Source organism: Sapajus apella, unplaced genomic scaffold (genome assembly GCF_009761245.1).
Source record: "Sapajus apella isolate SASKATOON/1434 unplaced genomic scaffold, GSC_monkey_1.0 scaffold130, whole genome shotgun sequence".
NCBI lineage: Eukaryota > Metazoa > Chordata > Mammalia > Primates > Cebidae > Sapajus > Sapajus apella.
This window is the reverse complement of record NW_022437070.1, coordinates 742,075-763,304: the sequence shown is the minus strand read 5'-3', so window position 1 is coordinate 763,304 and position 21,230 is coordinate 742,075. Positions and strand designations below refer to the sequence as shown.

Genomic DNA, 21,230 nt, shown 5'->3' with positions numbered 1-21,230 from the left:
GGGGACTGCTGGTTTGTGCTTCAGCAGATCCCTCTGGCTGCCGTGTGAGTCTAAAGGCCAGAGATATGAGGGGAAGCGGAGCGAGGAGAGGCCTGGACCAGGGCGGGGGCTGGGCCACGGGAGGAGGGAAGGACTTCCAGAAATGTTCAAGGTGGCCTGGTGTGGTGGCTCATGTCTGTAACCCCAGCTACTTGAGGGGCTGATGCAGGTGGATCACAAGAACTCGGGAGGTCAAGGCTACAGTGAGCTGTGATCACACACTGCACTCCAACCTAGGCAACAGACTGAGACCCTGTCTCAAAAAAAAAAAAAAAGTTCAAGATGTTCAGGTAGGGAGCCGGGAATGGTGGCTCACACCTATAATCCCAGCACTTTGGGAGGCCAAAGGAGGGTGGATCACCTGAGGTCAGGAGTTCAAGACCAGCCTGGCCAATATGGTGAAATCCTGTCTCTATTAAAAATACAAAAATTAGCCGGGCATGGTGGCAGGCACCTGTAATCCCAGCTGCTTAGGAGGCTGAGGCAGGAGAATTGCTTGAACCTGGGAAGTGGAGGTTGCATTCAGCCAAGATCGTGCTACTATACTCCAGCCTAGGTGATGGAGCAAGACTCTGAGGCTGGCGGGGGGCCCCGGATGGCCCAGGTGATGGGGTGGATGGTGAGCCGTATCCAAGAGGGAGGTCTCTGGAGGAGGAAAGGGTTCCAGGGAAGCTGCCGACATGGGGATGGGCGGGAAATTGGACACACAGGTCAGTCAGGGCTGAGTGAGTTCTGGCCACCGCCTCCTCCCTTTCCCCCAGGTGTTTGATGTGGCACCCCCTGGAGTCCGAAAATGCATCCTCTCCACCAACATCGCTGAGACCTCAGTCACCATTGACGGGATCCGCTTTGTAGTAGATTCTGGTAAGGACCACCACGAGCCCCTACCCACCACCCCCAAGGACTTAGAGAGGAACGTGGGGTCCAGAGGTGTGCGAGTGTGGCTCGAAGCAGGATGTACAGTTGACTTCCCCATATCAAAAATGCTTGGGACCAGAAGCGTCTGGAATTTTGGATTTTTTGGAATTTGGAGTATTTGTATCCATCTAATTATCTGACCATGTCAAATCCAAAAACCTAAAATCCTCCAGTGAGCATTTCATTGGAGGGTCACGTTAGCGCTGAAAAGATTTCAGGTTTTGGAGCATTTCAGGTTTGGATTTCCGGAATTGGGGTGCTGGAAGATGGCGTGTGGGGCCAGGCAGCAGTGGCAACATCTTCTTTCTCACACCTCCCAAGTCTGCTTCTGCCCGGGGCCTTTGCATGTACTGTCCTCTCTGCTGGGAGCCGTCTTTCTCCAGATGTCCACACAGCTGGGGCCCTCACTCATTTCAGGGCCCGCATAAATGTCCCCCATCAGAGAGGCCCACCCTGTCTATGATCTAAGAGATAGACCCCTCTTCCTTCTCCATCCACTGTTGCTTCTCATATGAGGCGGACTGACATTCTATTTTTTTTTTTTTGAGACAGAGTCTGGCTCTGTCACCCAGGCTGGAGTGTAGTGGTGCCATCTCAGCTCACTGCAACCTCTGCCTCCCGGGTTCGTGTGATTCTCCTGCCTCAGCTTCCCAAGTAGCTGGGATTACAGATGAGCGCCACCACGCCTGGCTAGTTTTTGTATTTTTAGTAGAGATGGGGTTTTGTTATGTTGGCCAGCTGGCCTTGAACTCCTGACCTTAAGTGATCCCCCTGCCTCAGCCTCCCAAAGTGCCGGGATGACAGCTGTGAGCCACTGCGCCCAGCCTGGCATTCTGTTTTATAGGTGCTGCTCTGTTTGCTCACTTTCTGTCTTCCTGACTGGAAGGTTCGCTGGGAAGTCAGCATAGGATAGCGTTTGGAGATGCTGCAGCCTGCCTGGCCAGGCTCAATGCCGGCTGTGTGGATGGGCTCATGTGACTCACACTTCCTGCATCGGTTTGCTCATCTGTAAAATGGCAGTGACAGGCCCTTCCTCAGGTTATGAGGATTAAATCACGTAATACACTTAGGTGTCTTAGACAGTGCCTGGCACAGAGCCGTCACTCAGTAAGTGTTAGCAGCTACCTGGTTGTATCAACTCTGGGATGCCATGGATAGTAAAATGGTTCATAATTTCATGTGCTATTAAGACATTTTAGACCGGCTGCAGTGGCTCACGCCTGTAGCCCAGCTCTTTGGGAGGCCAAGGTGGGTGGATCACTTGAAGTCAAGAGTTCGAGACCAGCCTGGGCAACGTGGCGAAACTCCATCTCTATTAACAATATAAAAATTAGCCAGGCGTGGTGGTGCATTCTTGTAGTCTCAGCTGCTCAGAAGGCTGAAGCGGGAGAATCACCTAAGCCCAGGAAGTTGAGGCTGCAGTGAGCTGTGATTGTGCCACTGTACTCAAGCCTGGACAACAGAGTAAGACTTTGTTTCAAAAAAAAAAAAAAAAAAAAAAGAAATTAAAAAAACAGGTCGGGCACGGTGGCTCATGCCTGTAATCCCAGTACTTTGGGATTACTGAAGTCAGGAGTTAAAGACTAGCCTGGCCAACGCAGTGAAACCTCATCTCTGCTAAAAATACAAAAATGAGCTGGGCGTGGTGGCGAGTTCCTGTAATCTCAGTCGCAGCTACTTGGGAGGCTGTGGCTGGAGAATCTCTTGAACCTGGGATGTGGAGTGAGCTGAGATCGCGCCATTGCCACTCCAACCTGGGCAACAAGAGTGAAACTCCATCTCAAAAAAAAAAAAAAAAAAAGAAAGAAAAGAGAATGTGGCTGGGCATGGTGGCTCACGCCTGTAATCCCAGCACTTTGGGAGGCCAAGGTGGGTGGATCACAAGGTCAAGAGATCGAGACCATCCTGGCCAACATGGTGAAATCCCATCTCTACTAAAATATAAAAATTAGCTGGGTATGATAGTGCACGCCTGTAGTTCCAGCTACTCAGAAGGCTGAGGCAGGAGAATTGCTTGAACCTGGGAAGCGGAAGTTGCAGTGAGCCGAGATCGCGTCATTGCACTCCAGCCTGGCACCTGGTGACAGAGCAAGACTCTGTCTCGGGGAAAAAAAAAAAAAAAAAAAAATGTGAAGAAAGGTTGGTGTGACACTGGAGGAAATAAGGTGCTCTGTTCAGTCCTGTGAGACTAAGGCCTTTGTTCAGCTCATTGCTGTTCCCTATGCCTAGTGCAGCACCTGGTGAATAGTAGGTGCTTAATAAGTCTTTATTGGATAAGTGAACCTCTGAAGAAGCAAAGACTTGGGAAAATAAATGAAAAGACAAGACGTGTGAGTGAGAGGCCCGGTGCAGTGGCCGGTAATCCCAGCACTTTGGGAGGCCGGGACAGGCAGATTGCTTGAGATCAGGAGTTTGAGGTCAGGTTTGGAAATCCCATCTCTTCAAAAAATTAGCCAGATGTGGTGGCATGCACCTTTACTCCCAGCTACTCGGGAGGCTAAGCGGGGAGGATCGCTTGAGCCTGGGAGGTTGAGGCTGCAGTAAGATGTGATTGAGTCTGGGAGACAGTGACACCCTATCTCAAAAAAAAAAAAAAATGTGTGAGTAAGGAATGAACGAATAAATGGGCAGAATGTCACAGTTGGGCCCAGAATAACCCCTGGTTAGCATTAACAAGACAGGAGTGAGGAGGGTGTCAGCGCGCAGCTGGAGTATGGCCGGCCGCATGCAGACTTCCTTCCTTCATTGCTGTCACCCAGGGAAGGTGAAGGAGATGAGCTACGACCCGCAGGCCCATCTGCAGCGGCTGCAGGAGTTCTGGATCAGCCAGGCCAGCGCAGAGCAGCGGAAAGGTCGGGCGGGCCGCACGGGCCCCGGAGTCTGCTTCCGCCTCTATGCCGAATCGGACTATGACGCCTTCGCCCCCTACCCTGTCCCGGAAATTCGGAGGGTAGCCCTGGACTCATTGGTGCTGCAGGTGAGGCATGGGCAGAAAGGGGACTATATCCTGACCGCTGGCACAGGGAGGAACCCAGGAGGCCTGTTTTATTTTATATTGAGCTAGGATCTCGCTTTGTCACGGAGGCTGGAGTGCAGTGCTGTGATCACAGCCCAGTGCAGCCTCCATCTTACAGGCTCACATGACCCTCCCACCGCCACCTCCCAAGTAGCTGGGACCACAGGGCCACACCACTACACCTGGCTGTTTTTTTATTTTTAGTGGAGATCAGGTTTTGCTATGTTGCCCAGGCTGGTTTCAAACTCCTGAGCTCAAGCGATCTTCCCATCTTGGCCTTCCAAAGTACTGGGATTATGAGCCATGGTGCCCGGGCAGCCAAGAGGCATTTACATAGGACCAATTCTAGAGTTTCAGGACCAGGAAGGATAGGGCTAGCCAAGCCACTGAGGGGAACTCATCCCTTCCAAATCCAAACCCACGTTGAAGGGAGAATTGTTCCTTAAAGCCACAGCGTCAGCTGGGCGAGGTGGCTCACACCTCTAACCCCAGCACTTTGGTGGGCCAAGGCAGGTAGATAATTTGAGGTCACGAGTTTGAGAACAGCTTGGCAAATATGGTGAAACCAGTTTCTACTAAAAACACAAAAAATTAGCCAGGTGTGGTGTGGTGTGCCTGTAATCCCAGCTTCTCGGGAGGCTGAGGCAGGAGAATTGCTTGAACCCGGGAGGCGGAGGTTACAGTGAACCAAGATCATGCCACTGCCCTCCAGCCTGGGCGACAGAACAAGACTCTGTCCCAAGATAACAGTAAAAAATAAAAATAAAACCTTTATATTAGAAGCTCTAATTTAAAGAGGCAGAGGGCAGGGCATAGGTTTTTTTTTTTTTTTTTTTTTTTTTGAGACGGAGTTTCGCTCTTGTTAGCCAGGCTGGAGTGCAATGGCGTGATCTCGGCTCACCGCAACCTCCGCCTCCTGGGTTCAAGCAATTCTCCTGCCTCAGCCTCCCGAGTAGCTGGGACTACAGGCGTGCACCACCATGCCCAGCTAATTTTTGTATTTTTAGTAGAGACGGGGTTTCACCATGTTGACCAGGATGGTCTCGATCTCTTGACCTCATGATCCACCCGCTTCAGCCTCCCAAAGTGCTGGGATTACAAGCGTGAGCCACCGCGCCTGGCTTTTTTTTGTTTTTTTAATAGAGATGGGGTGTCACCATGTCACCATGTTGGCCTGGCTGGTCTCAAACTCCTGACCTCAGGTGATCCACCCATTTCAGCCTCCCAAAGTGCTGGGATTACAGGCCTGAGCCACCGCACCTGGCCAAGGGCACGGGTTTTTTAAGTCCTCTATTGCCTCAGCACTCCAGCCTGGACAAGACTCCATTTCAAAGCAAAACAAAACAAAACAAATTCCACAGGGTCAAAGGAAGAACCAGTGACTCAATCAGAATGCTTTCAACTGTAACAGGAAACCCAGCAGGAAAGGGCTTTTAAAACCAGGGTTTCTCAATATGTTTTATGTCACTATTTGTATCTCATTTGTTAATTTAGCAAAGGTTAGATTGCCAAGACAGTTACGGTCTTGAAATGGCCAACAGCAGAATGGTAGTTTACAGGTTGGCAGGCAGTTTTTTTTTTATTCAGGGACCCAGGCTCCTTCCTTCTTGTGGCTCCATCACCCCTGCCCCCGAGGGCTTTTCCTGCCTCTCCATCCAGCCACCCAAAGGGTCAAGGGCGTGGGAAATGAGTACAGAAGTGTTTGCAGGATGGGCCTGCAAGGGACATACCCTCCTTGCCCTCACCGCGCCTGGTCAGTCCTCAGTCCCATGGCCACGCCCAACTGTGAGGGAGGCTGGGAAGTGTAGTCCTTGTGCTTGGGAATGAGAGAAAAAGGAAAGTGGGGAGTGGTTGATGGTGTGTACCATAGACTCCGTGTGGGTGTAGCACAAACCAGTGCCCTTCTGGCAAGAGGCGCACACTATTTTCTATTCTGTTCAATTTTGTCTTTTTAAAAAAATGCCAGTGCTGCCAGGCACAGTGGGTGGCTCATGCTTATCATCCCCGCACTTTGGGAGGCTGAGGCGGGAGGATTGCTTGAGGCCAGGAGGTCGAGGCCGGCCTGGGCAGCATGGCGAGGCCTTGACTACAAAAAATTTAAAAATTTGTCAGGTGTGGTGGTACACACCTGTGGTCCCATGCAGGAGGCTGAGGCAGGAGGATCGCTTGAGCCCAGGAAGTCGAGGCTGCAGTGAGCCTTGATTGTACCATTGCACTCCAGCCTGGGTGATAGAGCAGACCCTGTCTCTCTCTCTCTCTCTCTCTCTCTCACACACACACACACACACACACACACACACACACACATCCATGGGGTACGTAATCTTAACCTAATTTTTGGACCAGGAGAAGGATGCACAGAGAGAAAATAATTTGCCCCAGGTCACACAGCTGGCAAGTGTAAGAGTCAGGGCTCCATCTGAGGCCACTAGGCGTCAGAGCCAGCTTCGTGAGTGTCACAGGCTCCAGTCACTGTGGGCATCACCTCCTTCTCCTTTAGTATCTGGAGGCAGAAGCAAGGAACTGTCCTTCTCTATGGGTCTAATTTTTAAGGCCATGGGAGTATTTTCTTTTCTTTCTTTTTTTTTGAGATGGAGTCTTGCTCTGTCACCCAGGCTCGAGTGCAGTAGTGCAGTCTCGGCTCACTGCACCCTCTGCCTCCTGGGTTCAAGCGATTATCCTGTCTCAGCCTCCCGAATAGCTGGGACTACAGGTACCTGCCACCATACCCAGCTAATTTTTGTATTTTTAATAGAGATGAGGTTTGACCGTATTGGCCATGATGGTCTCGAACTCCTGACCTTGTGATCTACCTTCCTCGGCCTCCCATAGTGCTGAGATTACAGGTGCGAGCCACCTCATCCAGCTGGCCATGGGAACATTTTCCAGAGGCCTCTGGCCAGTTTCTCATCGTCTCGTGTCAGCAGAACTAGGTCATGGGTGTCCATCCTATGACCGGCAGTTGTCCAAGGATGTGGCATTGCCTGAGTTGATCAGAGCAGTCTCAGCCCCAGCCGCATACTAGAAATACCTGGAGGACTTAAAAAAAACCATGCCCTGCCCTCCTCCTCTTTAAATTGGAGCTTCTAATGTAAAGGTTTTATTTTTTATTTTTATCTTGGGACAGAGTCTTGCTGTTGCCCAGACTGGAGGGCAATGACATGATCTTGGTTCACTGCAACCTCCGCCTCCCGGGCTCAAGTGATTCTCCTGCCTCAGCCTCCCAAATAGCTGGGACCACAGTTATGTGCCCCCAGGCCTGGCTACTTTTTGTATTTTTAGTATAGACAGGGTTTCACCATGTTGGCCAGGCTGGTCTCGAACCCCTGACCTCAGATGATCTGCCTGCCTCAGCCTCCCAAAGTGCTGGGATTACAGGCGTGAGCCACTGCGCCCCAGCCTATAAACGTTTGTAATTGAGTATTGGGTGAACTCCTAGACAGCATCAAGGCTTGGTCAGCTGGGAGGAAGGAGCAATTGCTGCTTGTCAGGTGGATGTCAGAACTTCTGCTGCCTTTGGATCAAGGCCAAGGACAGGCTCTCTCAGCCTCCTTCTCACTCTCTAGCCTTCACATGAGCTGCCTTGCCACCCTCTCCTTCCACTCGCCAGAGAAGTGCTGTTTGCTTACGTATGCCACGCTGGGCTCCGGGGTGGACGTATGCTTTCACTTTACTCTCCCAGCACCTGCTGCCTGCCTGGGCCTCTCCATTAATTGGGGTTCTTTTGGTTGCAAGTGAGAGAAACACAATTGAAATATTGTAGGTAGAAAGGGGGATTTTTCCATTTTGTGCATTTGTGAGGCGGCATGTCTGACCAAGGAACAATCCAGGGATTTCTCCATTTGCTGTAGATGGGCCCATTTCCAAGTAACGGACAGAGTCAAAGGCCACAGCAGTTCTGGGTTAATAAGATAGGCTTCCATCTCGGCCACAGCCAGAGAGGATGCTGGGAGTGCTTTTCCTGGCTCCAGTTTTGTATCTTAGGGGTGGATTCTGATTGGTCCAGCTCAGGTCATGTGACCTTCCTCCATGTTCAGGGTCTAGGGGAAGATGTGCTAGGCAGACAGACGCAGAGACAGCAGTCCTCCTTGCCTGCCTCTGTACAATGCATCTTGACATTGGGAATTTTATTTTTGAGATGGAAACTCACTCTGTCACCCAGGCTGGTGTGCAGTGGTGCGATCGTGGCTCACTGCAGCCTCTGCCCTCTGGGTTCAAGCAGTTCTCGACTCATCCTCCTGAATAGTTGAGATTACAGGCGTGTGCCACCACACCTGGCTAATTATTGTATTTTTAGTAGAGACAGGGTTTCACCATGTTGGCCAGGCTGGTCTTGAACTTCTCACCTCAAGTGATCCACCTGCCTCGGCGTGCCAAAGTGCTGGGATTATAGGTGTGAGCCACCGTGCCCTGCTGACACTAGGAAATTATTTTTTGAGATGGAGTTTCACTCTTACTGCCCAGGCTGGAGTGCAGTGGCATGATCTCAGCTCACTGCAACCTCCACCACTCAGGTTCAAGCGATTCTCCTGCCTCAGCTTCTCGAGCAGCTGGGATTACAGGCGCACGCCACCATGCCCATCTAATTTTTGTACTTTTAGTAGAGGCAGGGTTCCACCATGTTGACTAGGCTGGTCTTGATCTGCTGACCTTGTGATTCACCTGCCTTAAAGTAATCCAAAGTGCTGGGATTACAGGCATGAGCCACCTTGCCCGGCCAACCCTGGGGATTTTAAAATGTCATGAGTTTGTGATCCCTGAGCCCCCGTGTGCTGCACAGTAGCTCATGTGTTCCCCAATCTTGGGGGTTTTGCTTATTCCAGATGAAGAGCATGAGCGTGGGGGACCCCCGAACCTTCCCCTTCATTGAGCCCCCACCACCAGCGAGCCTGGAAACCGCCATCCTCTACCTCCGGGACCAGGGAGCCCTGGACAGCTCAGAGGCCCTCACGCCCATCGGGTCCCTGCTGGCCCAGCTGCCTGTGGATGTCGTGATTGGTGAGTACCCACCTGCTTCGTGATCACGCAGGGCACACCTCAGTCTTTGAGTAACCTGGGAGGAAGTCTGTTTGTTCCCTGGGTGCAGTTACTTTATTCACTAGTGCTCTGGGCCAGGCACTGTTCTAGGTGCTGGGCATATAGCAGTGGACAGAATGGACACAAATCTCTGGCCTCAGGGAGCTGACAGTTTGGTGAAGACCAGCAATAAATTAGAACAAAAAAGGAGAAGGCAGAGTAGATCAGATGGTGCTTAGTGTTCTGGAGAGAAGAAACAATGGCGTGGGGAGTGGGGAGTGCTGGATGTCGGGCAGGGGAACTGGGGAGTTGCAGTTTATAATACAGGCCTCAAGGCAGACCCCACGGGGGAGGTAACATCTGTGCAGAGAAATGGAGATGAGGGGTAGGAGCCATGTAAACACTAGAACATGCTTGTCAGCGGAAGTAGAGAAATATGGCTGACACAGTGGCCCATGTGTATAATCCCAGCACTTTGAGAGGGTGAAGCAGGTGGATTGCTAAAGCCCAGGAGTTTGAAAACAGCCTGGATAACATGGCAAAAGCCTGGTTTCTACAAAAAAAAAAAAAAAGAAATATGAAAATAGAATGTGAATCTTGTATGTAATTTAAAGCTTTCCAGTAACTACATTGAAAAAAGCAAAAAGAGGCTGGGCGCTATAATCCCAGGAATTTGGGAGACCAAGGCAGTTGGATCATGAAGTCAGGAGTTCGAGACCAGCCTGAATAACATAGTGAAACCCTGTCGCTACAAAAAACAAAAATTAGCCAGGTGTGGTGGCATGCACCTATAATCCCAGCCACTAGAGAGGCTGAGATGTTGAACCTGGGAGGCGGAGGTTGCAGTGAGCCAAGACCGCGCCATTGCACTCCAGCCTGGGCAACAGAGCAAGACTCCATGTCAAAAAAAAAAAAAAAAAAAAAAAAGCAAAAAGAAACAGGTGAGATTAATTTCACTAAAATAGCTGATTTAAGCTTATACACCTAAAACATCCAAATTTCAACATAAAGAATGCAAACATTTTTGCAAGATTTGATGTTCTTTTTTACCACACGACGTCTTGGAAATCTTGGTTTGGACCAGCCACGTTCAGGTGTTTAGCAGCCATGTGAGGCCAGAGGTGGCCGTATTGGACAGCGCAGATACCGCACGAGGGCGTTGAGGCAGAGGGAACAGCCAGTGTAGAGCCCTGTGGGGCGCGCGTCCTGCTGCTAGGGGAGCGGCAGGGAGGCCGGTGTGGCTGGAACGGAGTGAGAGGGAGAAGGCGGGAGATACTGACCAACAGTCCCGTCATTCATTCATTATTTCGAGATGGAGTCTCGCTCCGAGTGCAGTGTTGTGATCTCAGCTCGCTGCATTCTCCTGCCTCAGCCTCTCGCGTAGCTGGGACTATAGGCACACGTCACCATACCCAGCTAATTTTTGTTTTGATAGAGTTCTCTCTCTGTCCCCCGGCTGGAGTGCAGTGGCATGACCTCGGCTCACTGCCACCTCCTGGGTTCAAGCGATTCTCCTGCCTCAGCCTCCTTGAATAGCTGGGATTACAGGTGCATGCTACTGTGCCTGGCTAATTTTTGTATTCTTCGTAAAGGACAGGGTTTCATTAGGTTGGCCAGGCTGGTCTCAAACTCCTGACCTCAAGTGATTTGCCCACCTCGGCCTTCCAAAGTGTTGGGATGACAGGCATGAGCCACTGTGCCCTACCAATATTTGTTTTTTTTGGTAGAGACAGGGTTTTGCCATGTGGGCCAGGCTGGTCTTGAACTCCTGACCTCAAGTGATCTGCCCACCTCGACCTCTCAAAGTGCTGGGATTATGGTGCCTGGCCCTTTCATTAAATAATTTTTGGCACCAGCTCTGTACCAGGTCCTATTCTAGATGCCAGAGATGCAACAGTGAAGAAAATAAAACTCCTTCCTTCATGGAGCTCACATGTAACGGGAGATGGACGGGGCAGATAAATGAGTGAAACACGGGAATGTCAGCTGCTGATCCTGCTCCGCGGGCGTGAACTGCAGTGGACGCAATGGGGGCTGGGAGCAGCGTTCTGCGGCTGCCCTGGGAGGCCTCAGAGAACAGTGACACCTGGACAGAGGCGTGCAGGAGGGGCGGGGCCCGCTGAGGAGCTTTGAATTAGATGGCAGGTGTGTAAGTGGAACTGGGTTCTACGTGGCTGAAGGTGGCCAGAAAATGAATCAGTCGACCTGGTGGTTCTGTAAGGATCTGGAAAGGCTGGGTCCACAGAGGTCGATGGGGACCATTTCAGTTCCCCGCCCTCCTGATCTCAGGGATTCAGTGACTGATGTGGTGCTCCTGGTCCTCATGCTGCGTGTCATCAGGAATAGGGGTTAAATCTGGAGGGATTTGGGGCCAGCAGCCCTCTGACCCTGTTGTTCTTGTGGCTGTCCTGTGGTGCAGCATTAGTGTCTCAGGCACTCACCTGACACAGACGCCACCAGTACAGGCTGGGTGTGGTCTGTGGTGTCTGGCTGGCAAGGGTGTTGCAGAGAATGTGACACAAAGTGCCAGGTTGTGCATGGGTGACAGGAAGGACAGGCTCTCTCGCTTGGATTCCCCAGCACTTGGGTGATGACAGGGCCTCCCTTGGGAGGCACAGACAGGTGGGGTACCTAGGATCCCCCAAACGCAGAAAGAACTCCTGACAAGTGATCCTCCCACCTCAGTCTCCCAAGTAGCTGGGATTACAAGCACGTGCCACCACGCCTGGCTAATTTTTGTATTTTTGGTAGAGACGGGGTTTCACCATGTTGGCCAGGCTGGTCTTGAACTCCTGACCTCACGTGTTCCGCCTGCCTCAGCCGCCCTAAGTGCTGAGCTGACAGACATGGGCCACCGCGCCCGGCCTCATTTTTGTTTTGGAAGGAGGCAGGACTAGAGTAGGGAGAATCTGAGCTGAGAAGCGTGAGCACTTGCCATGGGCCAGTGAAAGGCTCTGGATTTTTCATTGTTTCATCCTTACCTGCTGAGGGCAGGGCCTCTGATCGCCCCAGTATGCAGATGGGGAAACTGAGGCTGGGCCCAGGAGGCTCCTGAGGGCATGGCGCAAGCCTGGCTTTGATTGGAGGTGATGCTAAGTGCCTCACACACCTTATCTCCTTGAGGGCTGGGGGCAGGTGCCCCCCCTTTCCCTGGGGGAAAACGAGGCACAGAACTGCTGCTCAGGGTCACACGTGGGGGACTGCGAACTGAAAGGCCCGGATGACCCTGTGCTGGGCATCCTCTGCTGGGTGGAGTTCTGAGCGCTTCACGGTGTGAGATGCAGTCTGTCCTCTTGGCAGCCTGAGGAGAGGACAATGCTGTTGTCCCCCAGTGTATAGACGGGGAAGCAGTGGTGCAGAGAGGTGGTGCCACTTGCCCCTGGTGACAGAGCTGGGGCGTCCTGGGACAGGAGAGGGGCCTGCACAGGCCAGCCCGGAGCCCTGCTTTCTGGCCCCCTTTGTTTTATGAGACCAGCAAGGTTTGTTTTTTGTTGCTGCTTTTGAAATGGAGTTTCACTCTTGTCACCCAGACTGGAGCGCAGTGGCACGATCTTGGCTCACCGCATCCTCCGCCTCCCAGGTTCAAGTGATTCTCCTGCTTCAGCCTCCCGACTAGCTGGGATTATAGGCGCCGGCCACTAAACCGGGCAATTTCTGTATTTTTAGTAGAGTCAGCGTTTCACCATGGCAGCCAGACTGGTCTAGAACTCCTGACCTCAGGGATCCGCTCGAGGCCAGCTTTGTGACAGATACTGTAGAGAGTCAGCTAAGGGAAACAGTGGGGATGAGGCAGACAAATGAGGCACAGGCCAGAGGCCAGGCGGGAAGGGAGTCCCCGGAAGTCCAGCGGCAGCTCGGGCGCCCAGAACCCTGCTGTGGAGTGCTCCCAGATGGAGACAGTGGTCGCCAGCTCTTTGGCCACGCTGGGAGACTGTTCCTGCCACTTTTCCTCTCTGTGGCCTACCTGTCGGGCTCTCTGCCCCTCCTCCCCTTTCCCTGCCTGTCCCAGCCCCTGCCCTGTCTTTCTCCGTCCGCCCTTCCTCTTCCACCTCCACCTCGACTTACACAAAGGCGGCAGGAGAACATTCATCCTGCGCCAGGCACCCAAGTCAGTGCCAGGGCAGAGTGAGAGGGACTTGCTTATAGGTCACATTAGCGCGGAGAGAAAGGTCCACCCTGGTGGTTCAAGAGGTGAACCAGAGGTCGGGCACGGTGGCTCACGTGTGTAATCCCAGCACTTCGGGAGGCTGAGGCCGGTGAATCATGAAGTCAAGAAATTGAGACCTGCCTGGTCAACATGGTGAAACCCCTTCTCTATGAAAAATAAAAAAATTAGGCTGGGTGAGGTGGCTCATGCCTGTAATCCCAGCACTTTGGGAAGCGAAGGTGGGTGGATCACGTGGTCAGGAGGTCGAGACCGTCTTGGCTGACATGGTGAAACCCCATTTCTACTAAATACAAAAAATTAGCCGGGTGTGGTGGCACACGCCTGTAGTCCATAGGCATTCCTCCTGTAGGAGGCAGAGGTTGCAGTGAGCCAAGATTGCGCCACTGCACTCCAGCCTGGAGACAGAGCAAGACTCGTCTCAAAAAAAAACCAAAAATACAAAACTTAGCTGGGTGTGATAGCGCGTGCCTGTAGTCCCAGCTACTCGGGAGACTGAGGCAGGAGAATCACTTGAACCCAGGAGGTGGAGGTTGCAGTGTGCCGAGATCATGCCACTGCACTCCAGCCTGGCAACAGAGTCAGATTCTGTCTCCAAAAAAAAAAAAAAAAAAAAAAAAACTCCCAGAGCAAAGACCAAGGCAGGGTTGTAAATAGAAGAGTGGGGAACTTGTGACAGGAGTAGCCAGCGCTTAGACAGCATCTCCCGTGTGTCCCAGGAGGCAGGCACTGTGGACATCTCCAACGTACAGATGGGGAAACTGAGGCCCACAGCCACGGGAGCAGAAAGCAGCGTATGGGTTTGAGTCTGTCCATCTGGGTCACAAGGCCCTTGGTGGGCAAGGTGGAGGGAGATGGGAGCAGGAGGGCGGGCGGAAGGGTGGGCCAGGGCCCCGAGTCGTGAGGGGTAAGGGGCGAGGGCTGTGCCTGTCCTGGCCCCCAGGAGCCTCAGCCGCATGTCCGCCGCTCCAGGGAAGATGCTGATCCTGGGCTCCTTGTTCAGCCTGGCGGAGCCCGTGCTCACCATCGCTGCAGCGCTCAGCATCCAGTCGCCCTTCACCCGCAGTGCCCAGAGCAGCCCGGAGTGCGCAGCAGCGAGGCGGCCACTGGAGAGCGACCAGGGTGACCCTTTCACCCTCTTCAATGTCTTCAACGCCTGGGTGCAGGTGAGGCTGGCAGTGGGGCCCCTCTGTCACCCTGCCCAGGGTCAAGGCCTTCTGCAGCTGTTGCTCCTCCTCATGTCCCACGCTCAACCCCACCCTGGGGAACCTCTGAACCCCAGATGGGGCCTGCCTGGGGAGGGCCGCATCTCCACCATCCATGCCGTTGGCTCGGGACAGCACGTGCCCAGGCCCGGGGCTGAGAGGAGCCTGGGGTTTCTGGAGCACTGATGAAAACCCGTGCCATCTGGAGAAAGTGGGGGGCCTCCGTATATCCAGTCTATGTGCCCTAAGTCCCTGCTCTAGCCCTGGCCTCATACTGTAGTGCTGGGCACCCATCCATCCCAAAACTACCCTGGCCCTGGCCTCACGGGGCTCACAGCCCAGCGCAGGGAGACCACTGATGTGACAGTGACAACCCAGAGAGGACTGGAATGGGGAGTCCAAGGAGCTGGGAGAGCCCAGAAGGTGTCTCACCCAGTTTATTGGTAGTCTGGGAGGGCTTCCCGTAGGAGGGGGCACTGGAATGAGACCTGGAAGGAGGAGAGCAGGTGTCCCTGAGGGATGCCCGTGTTGGGGCTCTGGGTGTTGGGTCTGGCCCTGACACCCTGGCTTCTGCTCCTCCACTTGTTCAGGTGAAATCTGAACGGAGCAGAAACTCCCGCAAATGGTGCCGCCGCCGGGGCATAGAGGAGCACCGGCTGTACGAGATGGCCAACCTTCGGCGCCAGTTCAAGGTGAGGCTCGGGAGGCGGGGAAGCCCGCCCTGTCTAGGCAGCGGCGTGCAAGCACACTCCAGAACACTCCCTCCCTTCCTGGACAGCGGTCGGACCAGAGTCCCACCCTGTACCTGCTTCCCGCACCACCCAGTGGCCAGGCATTGGGGCAGCTGGGCAGGGCAAAAGGAGCAGAAATCCAGGAGGGCTTCCTTGGGGGGGGCGGATGGAGTCGGTGGACATGCAGCATCCTCAGGAAGAGCTCGCCCTCTGGACTGGCTGGCTGCACCGGTGTGGTGCTGGAGGCAGCCTATGGTTGTGTTGGGGGCCAGCGCATGTGAGGCCAGACAGGCCAGCCGTGAATCCCGGCTCTGTCATTTGCTGACAGCGTGGCTCTGGGCAGGTTGCTGCTTGTCTCTGGGGCTCAGCTTCCCCTTGAAAAAAGAGGATAAAAACAGCCCCTGCCAGCTAGGCACAGTGGCCCACACCTGCAGTCACAGTACTTTGGGAGGCTGAGGCGGGCGGATGATGAGGTCAGGAGATGGAGACCATCCCGACCACCATGGCGAAACCCCGTCTCTATGAAAAATACAAAAATTAGCTGGGCGTGGTGGTGCACACCTGTAGTCCCAGCTACTCGTGAGGCTGAGGCAGGAGAATCACTTGAACCAGGGAGTTGGAGGCAGCAGTGAGCCAAGAACACACCATTGCACTTCAGTCTGGTGACAGAGTGAGACTCCGCCTCAAAAAAAATAAAAAAGCACCTGCCTCCCAGCTTCGCGTGAGGATGAAATGGGTTAATATGTGCAGGGCGTCCAGAGCAGACCTAGCACGCAGGTGTTCTCCACGAGGGCTTGCAAGATGATGATGATGATGATAATTCAGGTGAGCGGGTGGTCAGAGAGATTTTCCTTTAACTCTAAAAGATTTGGGCTTTGGCCAGGTGCAGTGGCTCACGCCTGTAATCCCAGTGCTTTGGGAGGCCGAGGCACCTGAGTTCAGGAGTTCAAGACCAGCGTGACCAACATGGCGAAACCCCATTTCTACTAAATACAAAATTAGCTGGGCGTGGGGGCACATGCCTGTAATCTTGGCTACTCAGGAGGCTGAGGCAGGAGAATCGCTTGAACCTAGGAGGTGGAGGTTGCAGTGAGCCAAGATCATGCCACTGTACTCCAGCCTGGGCAAGAAGAGCAAAACTCTATCCCCAAAAAAAAAAAAAAAAAAAAAAAGGATTTGGGTTTTCCCTGTGGCCACGCAGTTCTGTTGCTCGTGCCACGGAGAACCTCCTCCGTGGCCATTCTCCATCTGAGTGCAGAAACACCTGCTGTCCGGTCCTTTGCCATGCTTTTACCCGTGGATTGAGGATAGAATCAGAGTCCCTATGTGACCCATTCCCTTTGGTTACAGATCGGCAAGCTGAGGGCCAGAGTACACAGTCTAATGGAACTCACTCTCCCTCCCTCCCTCCCCCCCCACCTGCATCCTCCATCAGTCACAGCTCAGCAGGAAAAAGAGGGGCCAACCAAATCGGGTTACTGGAGGACTGTTGACAGGGTGTTGTGGGGGGAGGCTGGCGTCTGAGATTTCACGGGGCACGGTCAGCTGGAGGGTCTGTTGTGTTCAGATGCCCAGTCCTGCCCAGGCCCCTCCCCTCTCCACTTGGGCTTTCTGGGATGAGGCCCAGGACTTGGCATTCCCACCAGGTTTCCAATACCCCAGGACCAGTCTGGGAAGCACTAGTGCAGGGTGCCCACCAGGGCTGTGCAGGAAGGCAGGACCCGAGGGGCAGGTGGGTCAGTCGCTGGAGCGTGGAGCCAGCTGTGGGAGAAGGCACTGGATGCCTCCTCCCGCTCTAGGCCCCCGTGTTCCCTCGGCTGACGCGAGAACAGCTCTCCCTCTTGGAGCAGTGATCCGTGCTCAGCACTATGCGAGGGCCTGTCTCTCGCAGCCCTGGCACTGGGAGGGTCCCCATTTCCGTGTGTGTCCAGAGCCCACTGAGCCTGTCCCAAGGCCGTCACCCGTGTCCACCTGCCCGCAGGAGCTGCTGGAGGACCACGGGCTGCTGGCTGAGGCCCAGGCGGTGCAGGCGGGGGACAGCTACAGCCGGCTGCAGCAGCGCCGCGAGCGCCGGGCCCTGCACCAACTGAAACGCCAGCACGAGGAGGGTGCGGGGCGCAGGCGCAAGGTGCTGCGGCTGCAGGAGGAGCAGGACGGCGGCTCCAGCGACGAGGACCGGGCCGGTCCCCCACCCCCAGGAGCCGGCGATGGCGTGGACATCCAGGTGGGCAGCACGGGCTGTGGGGGTAGGTGGGTGGGGTTTAGCAAGGTGGGCCTTGGGCTCTGCTGGGGGGTCTCGGGGGACATGGCCCCGTCCTCTTTTCAGGAGCCGGGTTTCCATGGATGGCGCCTGTCCCCAGGGACCTGCAGGACCCAGGCATCTGCAGATCATGCTAGGAGCCTCTGGGATAGTAGGGAAGGTCCCCTAAGCTTCTGCCTCCCCGTGTTCCCCCCAGGATGTGAAGTTCAAGCTCCGGCATGACCTGGCACAGCTGCAGGCCGCTGCCAGCTCCACTCGGGACTTGAGCCGTGAGCAGCTCGCCCTGCTGAAGCTGGTGCTGGGCCGGGGCCTGTACCCGCAGCTGGCCGTCCCCGACGCCTTCAACAGCAGCCGAAAGGACTCAGACCAGGTGGGGCCTGTTCCGTCCCATCCTGTTTGGTCCTTTGTCACGCACTCCCTGAGTGCCTGTCCCATGCTGGGATGCAGTGGTGACTGAAACAACCGTGGCTGTGTCCCAATGGTGCCCACAGACCAGTGGGAGGACAGACCTGAATGGGCAGAGATTAGGGATCCCAGGGCCCTGTGGGAGCCCACAGGGGGCGCCTGACCCAGACTTGGAGGAGTCAGGGAGGGCTTCCTGGAGGAGGGGACCTGGCCTGGAGGATGGAGGAGAGGTGTCCCGGGCCGAGGAGAGAGAACATGGGAGGGCCTGTGCTTCCTCTCCATCCTCTGCAGATTTTCCACACGCAGGCCAAGCAGGGTGCCGTGCTGCACCCCACCTGTGTCTTTGCTGGCAGCCCTGAGGTGCTGCACGCACGGGAGCCAGAGGCCGGCAGCTGCGATGGAAGCCGAGGTACAGTAAGCCCAGGCAGACAGAGCCCTTATCCAGGATGTGAGGGGCAGGGATACCATGGCCGCCCCAGTACCTCTGGCTGCGGCTCCCCCAGTCCTTCCCACACCCACCCGTGCTGGGATTGCGGACAGGGGCCCGCAGAGGGGGAGGGTCCAGTACCAGGCCTCCCTGGGTGGCCTTGGGTGACTCACCCCTGCTGAGCGTTGCCCTCTTTAAGGTGGTGATGGCTGGTGATAGCCAGCCCCAGCCAGCGTGGCTGTGCCCACTGAGCAAGCGCTGGTCAAGGGGGCCTGTCCTGTGGGCGCTGCCTGTTCCCAGCTGGGTCCTGCGTGTTCCCTTCCCTTCTGCCTTCCCTCCCGCCTTTGCTCTTGTTGCCCAAGCTGGAGTACAGTGACGTGATCTCAGCTCACTACAACCTACGCCTCCCAGGTTCAAGCAATTCTGCCTCAGCCTCCCTAGTAGCTGGGATTACAGGCTATGAGCCACCATGCCCGACTAATTTGTATTTTTAGTAGAGATGGGTTTTTCATGTTGGTCAGGCTGGTCTCGAGCTCCCGACCTCAGGTGAACTGCCTGCTTTGCTCTCCTAAAGTGCTGGGATTACAGCTGTGAGCTGCAGCACCTAGCTGTGAGCATATTCTTTCTACCGATGTGTACTTTGACCAGGTGGGCTAGGTGGGCTGGGTGGGCCTGGGTGGGCCTGGGTGGGCCTGAGCGGTCCTCCTCAACCTTTCAGACGACCAGAAGATGAGCAGCAAACACCAGCTCCTCAGCTTTGTGTCCCTGCTGGAGACCAACAAGCCGTACCTGGTGAACTGCGTCCGCATCCCTGCCCTCCAGGTGGGCCTCTGCGCCACCCCCGCCCCCACGCCCATGCCCAGATGTGAGAGCCCAGGGTGGTGGGTGGGGGCACCAGGGTGGGTGTGGAGGGGCTGCCTGCCACCAGGGCTGGCTGCAGGCATCAGCCTTGGGCCATTGGTGTGGCTGCTGGCCTTTTCTCTCATTCATGAACTTGCTCAACAGTTACCTGCAGAGTGCCTGCTGGGTGCCAGGCGCTGTGCCTGGAGTCAAGGGCACAGCAGGGAACCACGCCACAACCCAGCCCCTCCTGTCCCGGGCTCCCGTGGCAGGGGACACAGTGACAGCAGTAACAGTGACACCCTGAGCTATGTGTGGGAGGGTGGTGCTGAGCAATAGGGTGGGTGTGGGGGTGAGGGTGGGCACACGGTGTGGTGCAAGGTAAGGCTGCCTGGTGGCTCCAAGCAGCGACCCAAAGAGGAGAGCCCTGTGGATGTCGGGGCAGAGTGTCCCGTCAGTGGGGTGGCCTGCACAGAGGCTCCGAGGCACACATGTGCCTGGTGTGCGGTCGGCAGGGGGATCGCGTGGAGATGAGGCCAGAGAGGCGAGTGAGGCAGGAGCCCGGAGCTTCGGAGCAGAGTTGGGACACGGTCACAGCCAGGAGGGCCAGCCGCCGTTGGGTGGGAGAGGAGGGTGCGGCCTGGGTGGAGGCTGAGGCTGAACTCGGATCACAGAGGACTTTGCATGGCCTGCCCTCAGTGCTCCTGAGCGTCCTACTGTGATTGAGGCCTGGCCTTGGAGTCCTCCCACAGCCGTGCGGGCCTCCCTTTATTGAGGGGACTGAAGCTCAGGTGTGGGCGGGGACATGTCACCTAAGTGACACAGTGAGCAGGTGGCTGAGCCAGAGCTCCAGCGTCACGCCGCCCCCTCCGGCCTCCCCGCTCACTGTCAGCACAGCCTGCTTGTCCCTGAGAACGTGGACGGGAGGGAGGAACCCGAGCACTCCCAGAGCCTCAGGGTTTTGCTGGCACTGTGATTGCCACCAACACCGTGAAAGCCAGCGCGGCTCAGTCACTCCTGTGTGTGTCACATGTCCCTGGAGCCCGCCTGGTGGGCCTGGCACTGTTAGTGTTCTGGGGGCCAGGGGTGCAGCTGTGGTCCACGTCGACCAAACTCCCCACGCTCACGGGGCTCAAATAGGATGGGGGAGGTACAGGGCAAACCAAAAAAGGGCGATGCTGGGTGCTCGTGTGAGCACGGGCAAGTGGGCAGTGCGCAGGCCGAGGGACAGGGTCGGCGACCAGCCGGGGCGCAGGAAGCTGAACAGGCGTGCTCACCGAGCTGCTGCGCTCTCCCTACACTGTGCTGCTCGTTTACACTCTGGCCGGCTCACACCTGTAATCCCAGCACTTTGGGAGGCCAAGGTGGGTGGATCAGGTCAGGAGTTTGACACCAGCCTGGCTAACATGGTGAAACCAATCTCTACTAAAAATACAAAAATTAGCTGGGTGTGGCGGCAGGCACCTGTAATCCCAGCTACTCCGGAGACTGAGGCAGCAGAATGGCTAAACCTGGGAGCGGGGGTTGCAGTGAGCGAGATGGAGAATCTTCGCCCTCACATGAGCAGGCAGAACAGCAGATGGAGCCTCCTGTACCATCTGCGGCCCCCAAACCATCCACACGTGTCCAGTCCTCCACTGTCGTCTGCCCCAGCCCCAGCCCCGAGAATTTTCCCCAACATCTTATGAGGCACAACACAAGGAACCACAGCTCTGACTTCGTCCTCACAGAGCAGCGTGTGGTCAGTCTGGGCCCCACTTGCGTGTCTGTGTGGGAGTGGCTGCGGGCCCTCTGTCCCTGCGTGTCTGTGTGTGTGTGGCCGTGGGCCCTCTTCACCTGTGTGTCTGTGTGTGTGTGTGGCTGCAGGCCCTCTGCATGTCTGTGTGTGTGTGTGTGTGGCTGCAGGCCCTCTGCGTGTCTGTGTGTGTGTGTGGCTGCAGGCCCTCTGTCCCTGCGTGTCTGTGTGTGTGTGTGGCTGTGGGCCCTCTGCACCTGCGTGTCTGTGTGTGTGTATGTGGCTGCGGGCCCTCTTTCCCTGCGTGTCTGTGAGTGGCTGCAGGTCCTCTGCACCTGTGTGTGTGTGTGTGTGTGGCTGTGGGCGCTCTGTCCCTGCGTGTCTGTGTGTGTGTGTGGCTGCGGACCCTCTGCACCTGCGTGTCTGTGTGTGTGTGTGTGTGGCTGCGGGCCCTCTGCACCTGCGTCTCTGTG

General features: G+C 55.4%; 1 protein-coding gene across 3 annotated transcripts in view; it reads left to right on the top strand.

The window, feature by feature from the left end:
- The window catches only part of DHX34 (DExH-box helicase 34), a 56,344-nt gene that overhangs the window by 20,724 nt on the left and 14,390 nt on the right, over positions 1–21,230 (top strand). For all 3 annotated transcript variants that reach the window (XM_032262519.1, XM_032262518.1, XM_032262520.1), the window contains exons 5-13: positions 801–903; positions 3,717–3,934; positions 8,797–8,971; positions 14,127–14,320; positions 14,950–15,051; positions 17,072–17,314; positions 17,547–17,720; positions 18,047–18,164; positions 18,901–19,004. In XM_032262519.1, the coding sequence (XP_032118410.1) occupies positions 801–903; positions 3,717–3,934; positions 8,797–8,971; positions 14,127–14,320; positions 14,950–15,051; positions 17,072–17,314; positions 17,547–17,720; positions 18,047–18,164; positions 18,901–19,004 (1,431 nt within the window). The remainder of the gene's footprint in view (positions 1–800; positions 904–3,716; positions 3,935–8,796; positions 8,972–14,126; positions 14,321–14,949; positions 15,052–17,071; positions 17,315–17,546; positions 17,721–18,046; positions 18,165–18,900; positions 19,005–21,230) is intronic.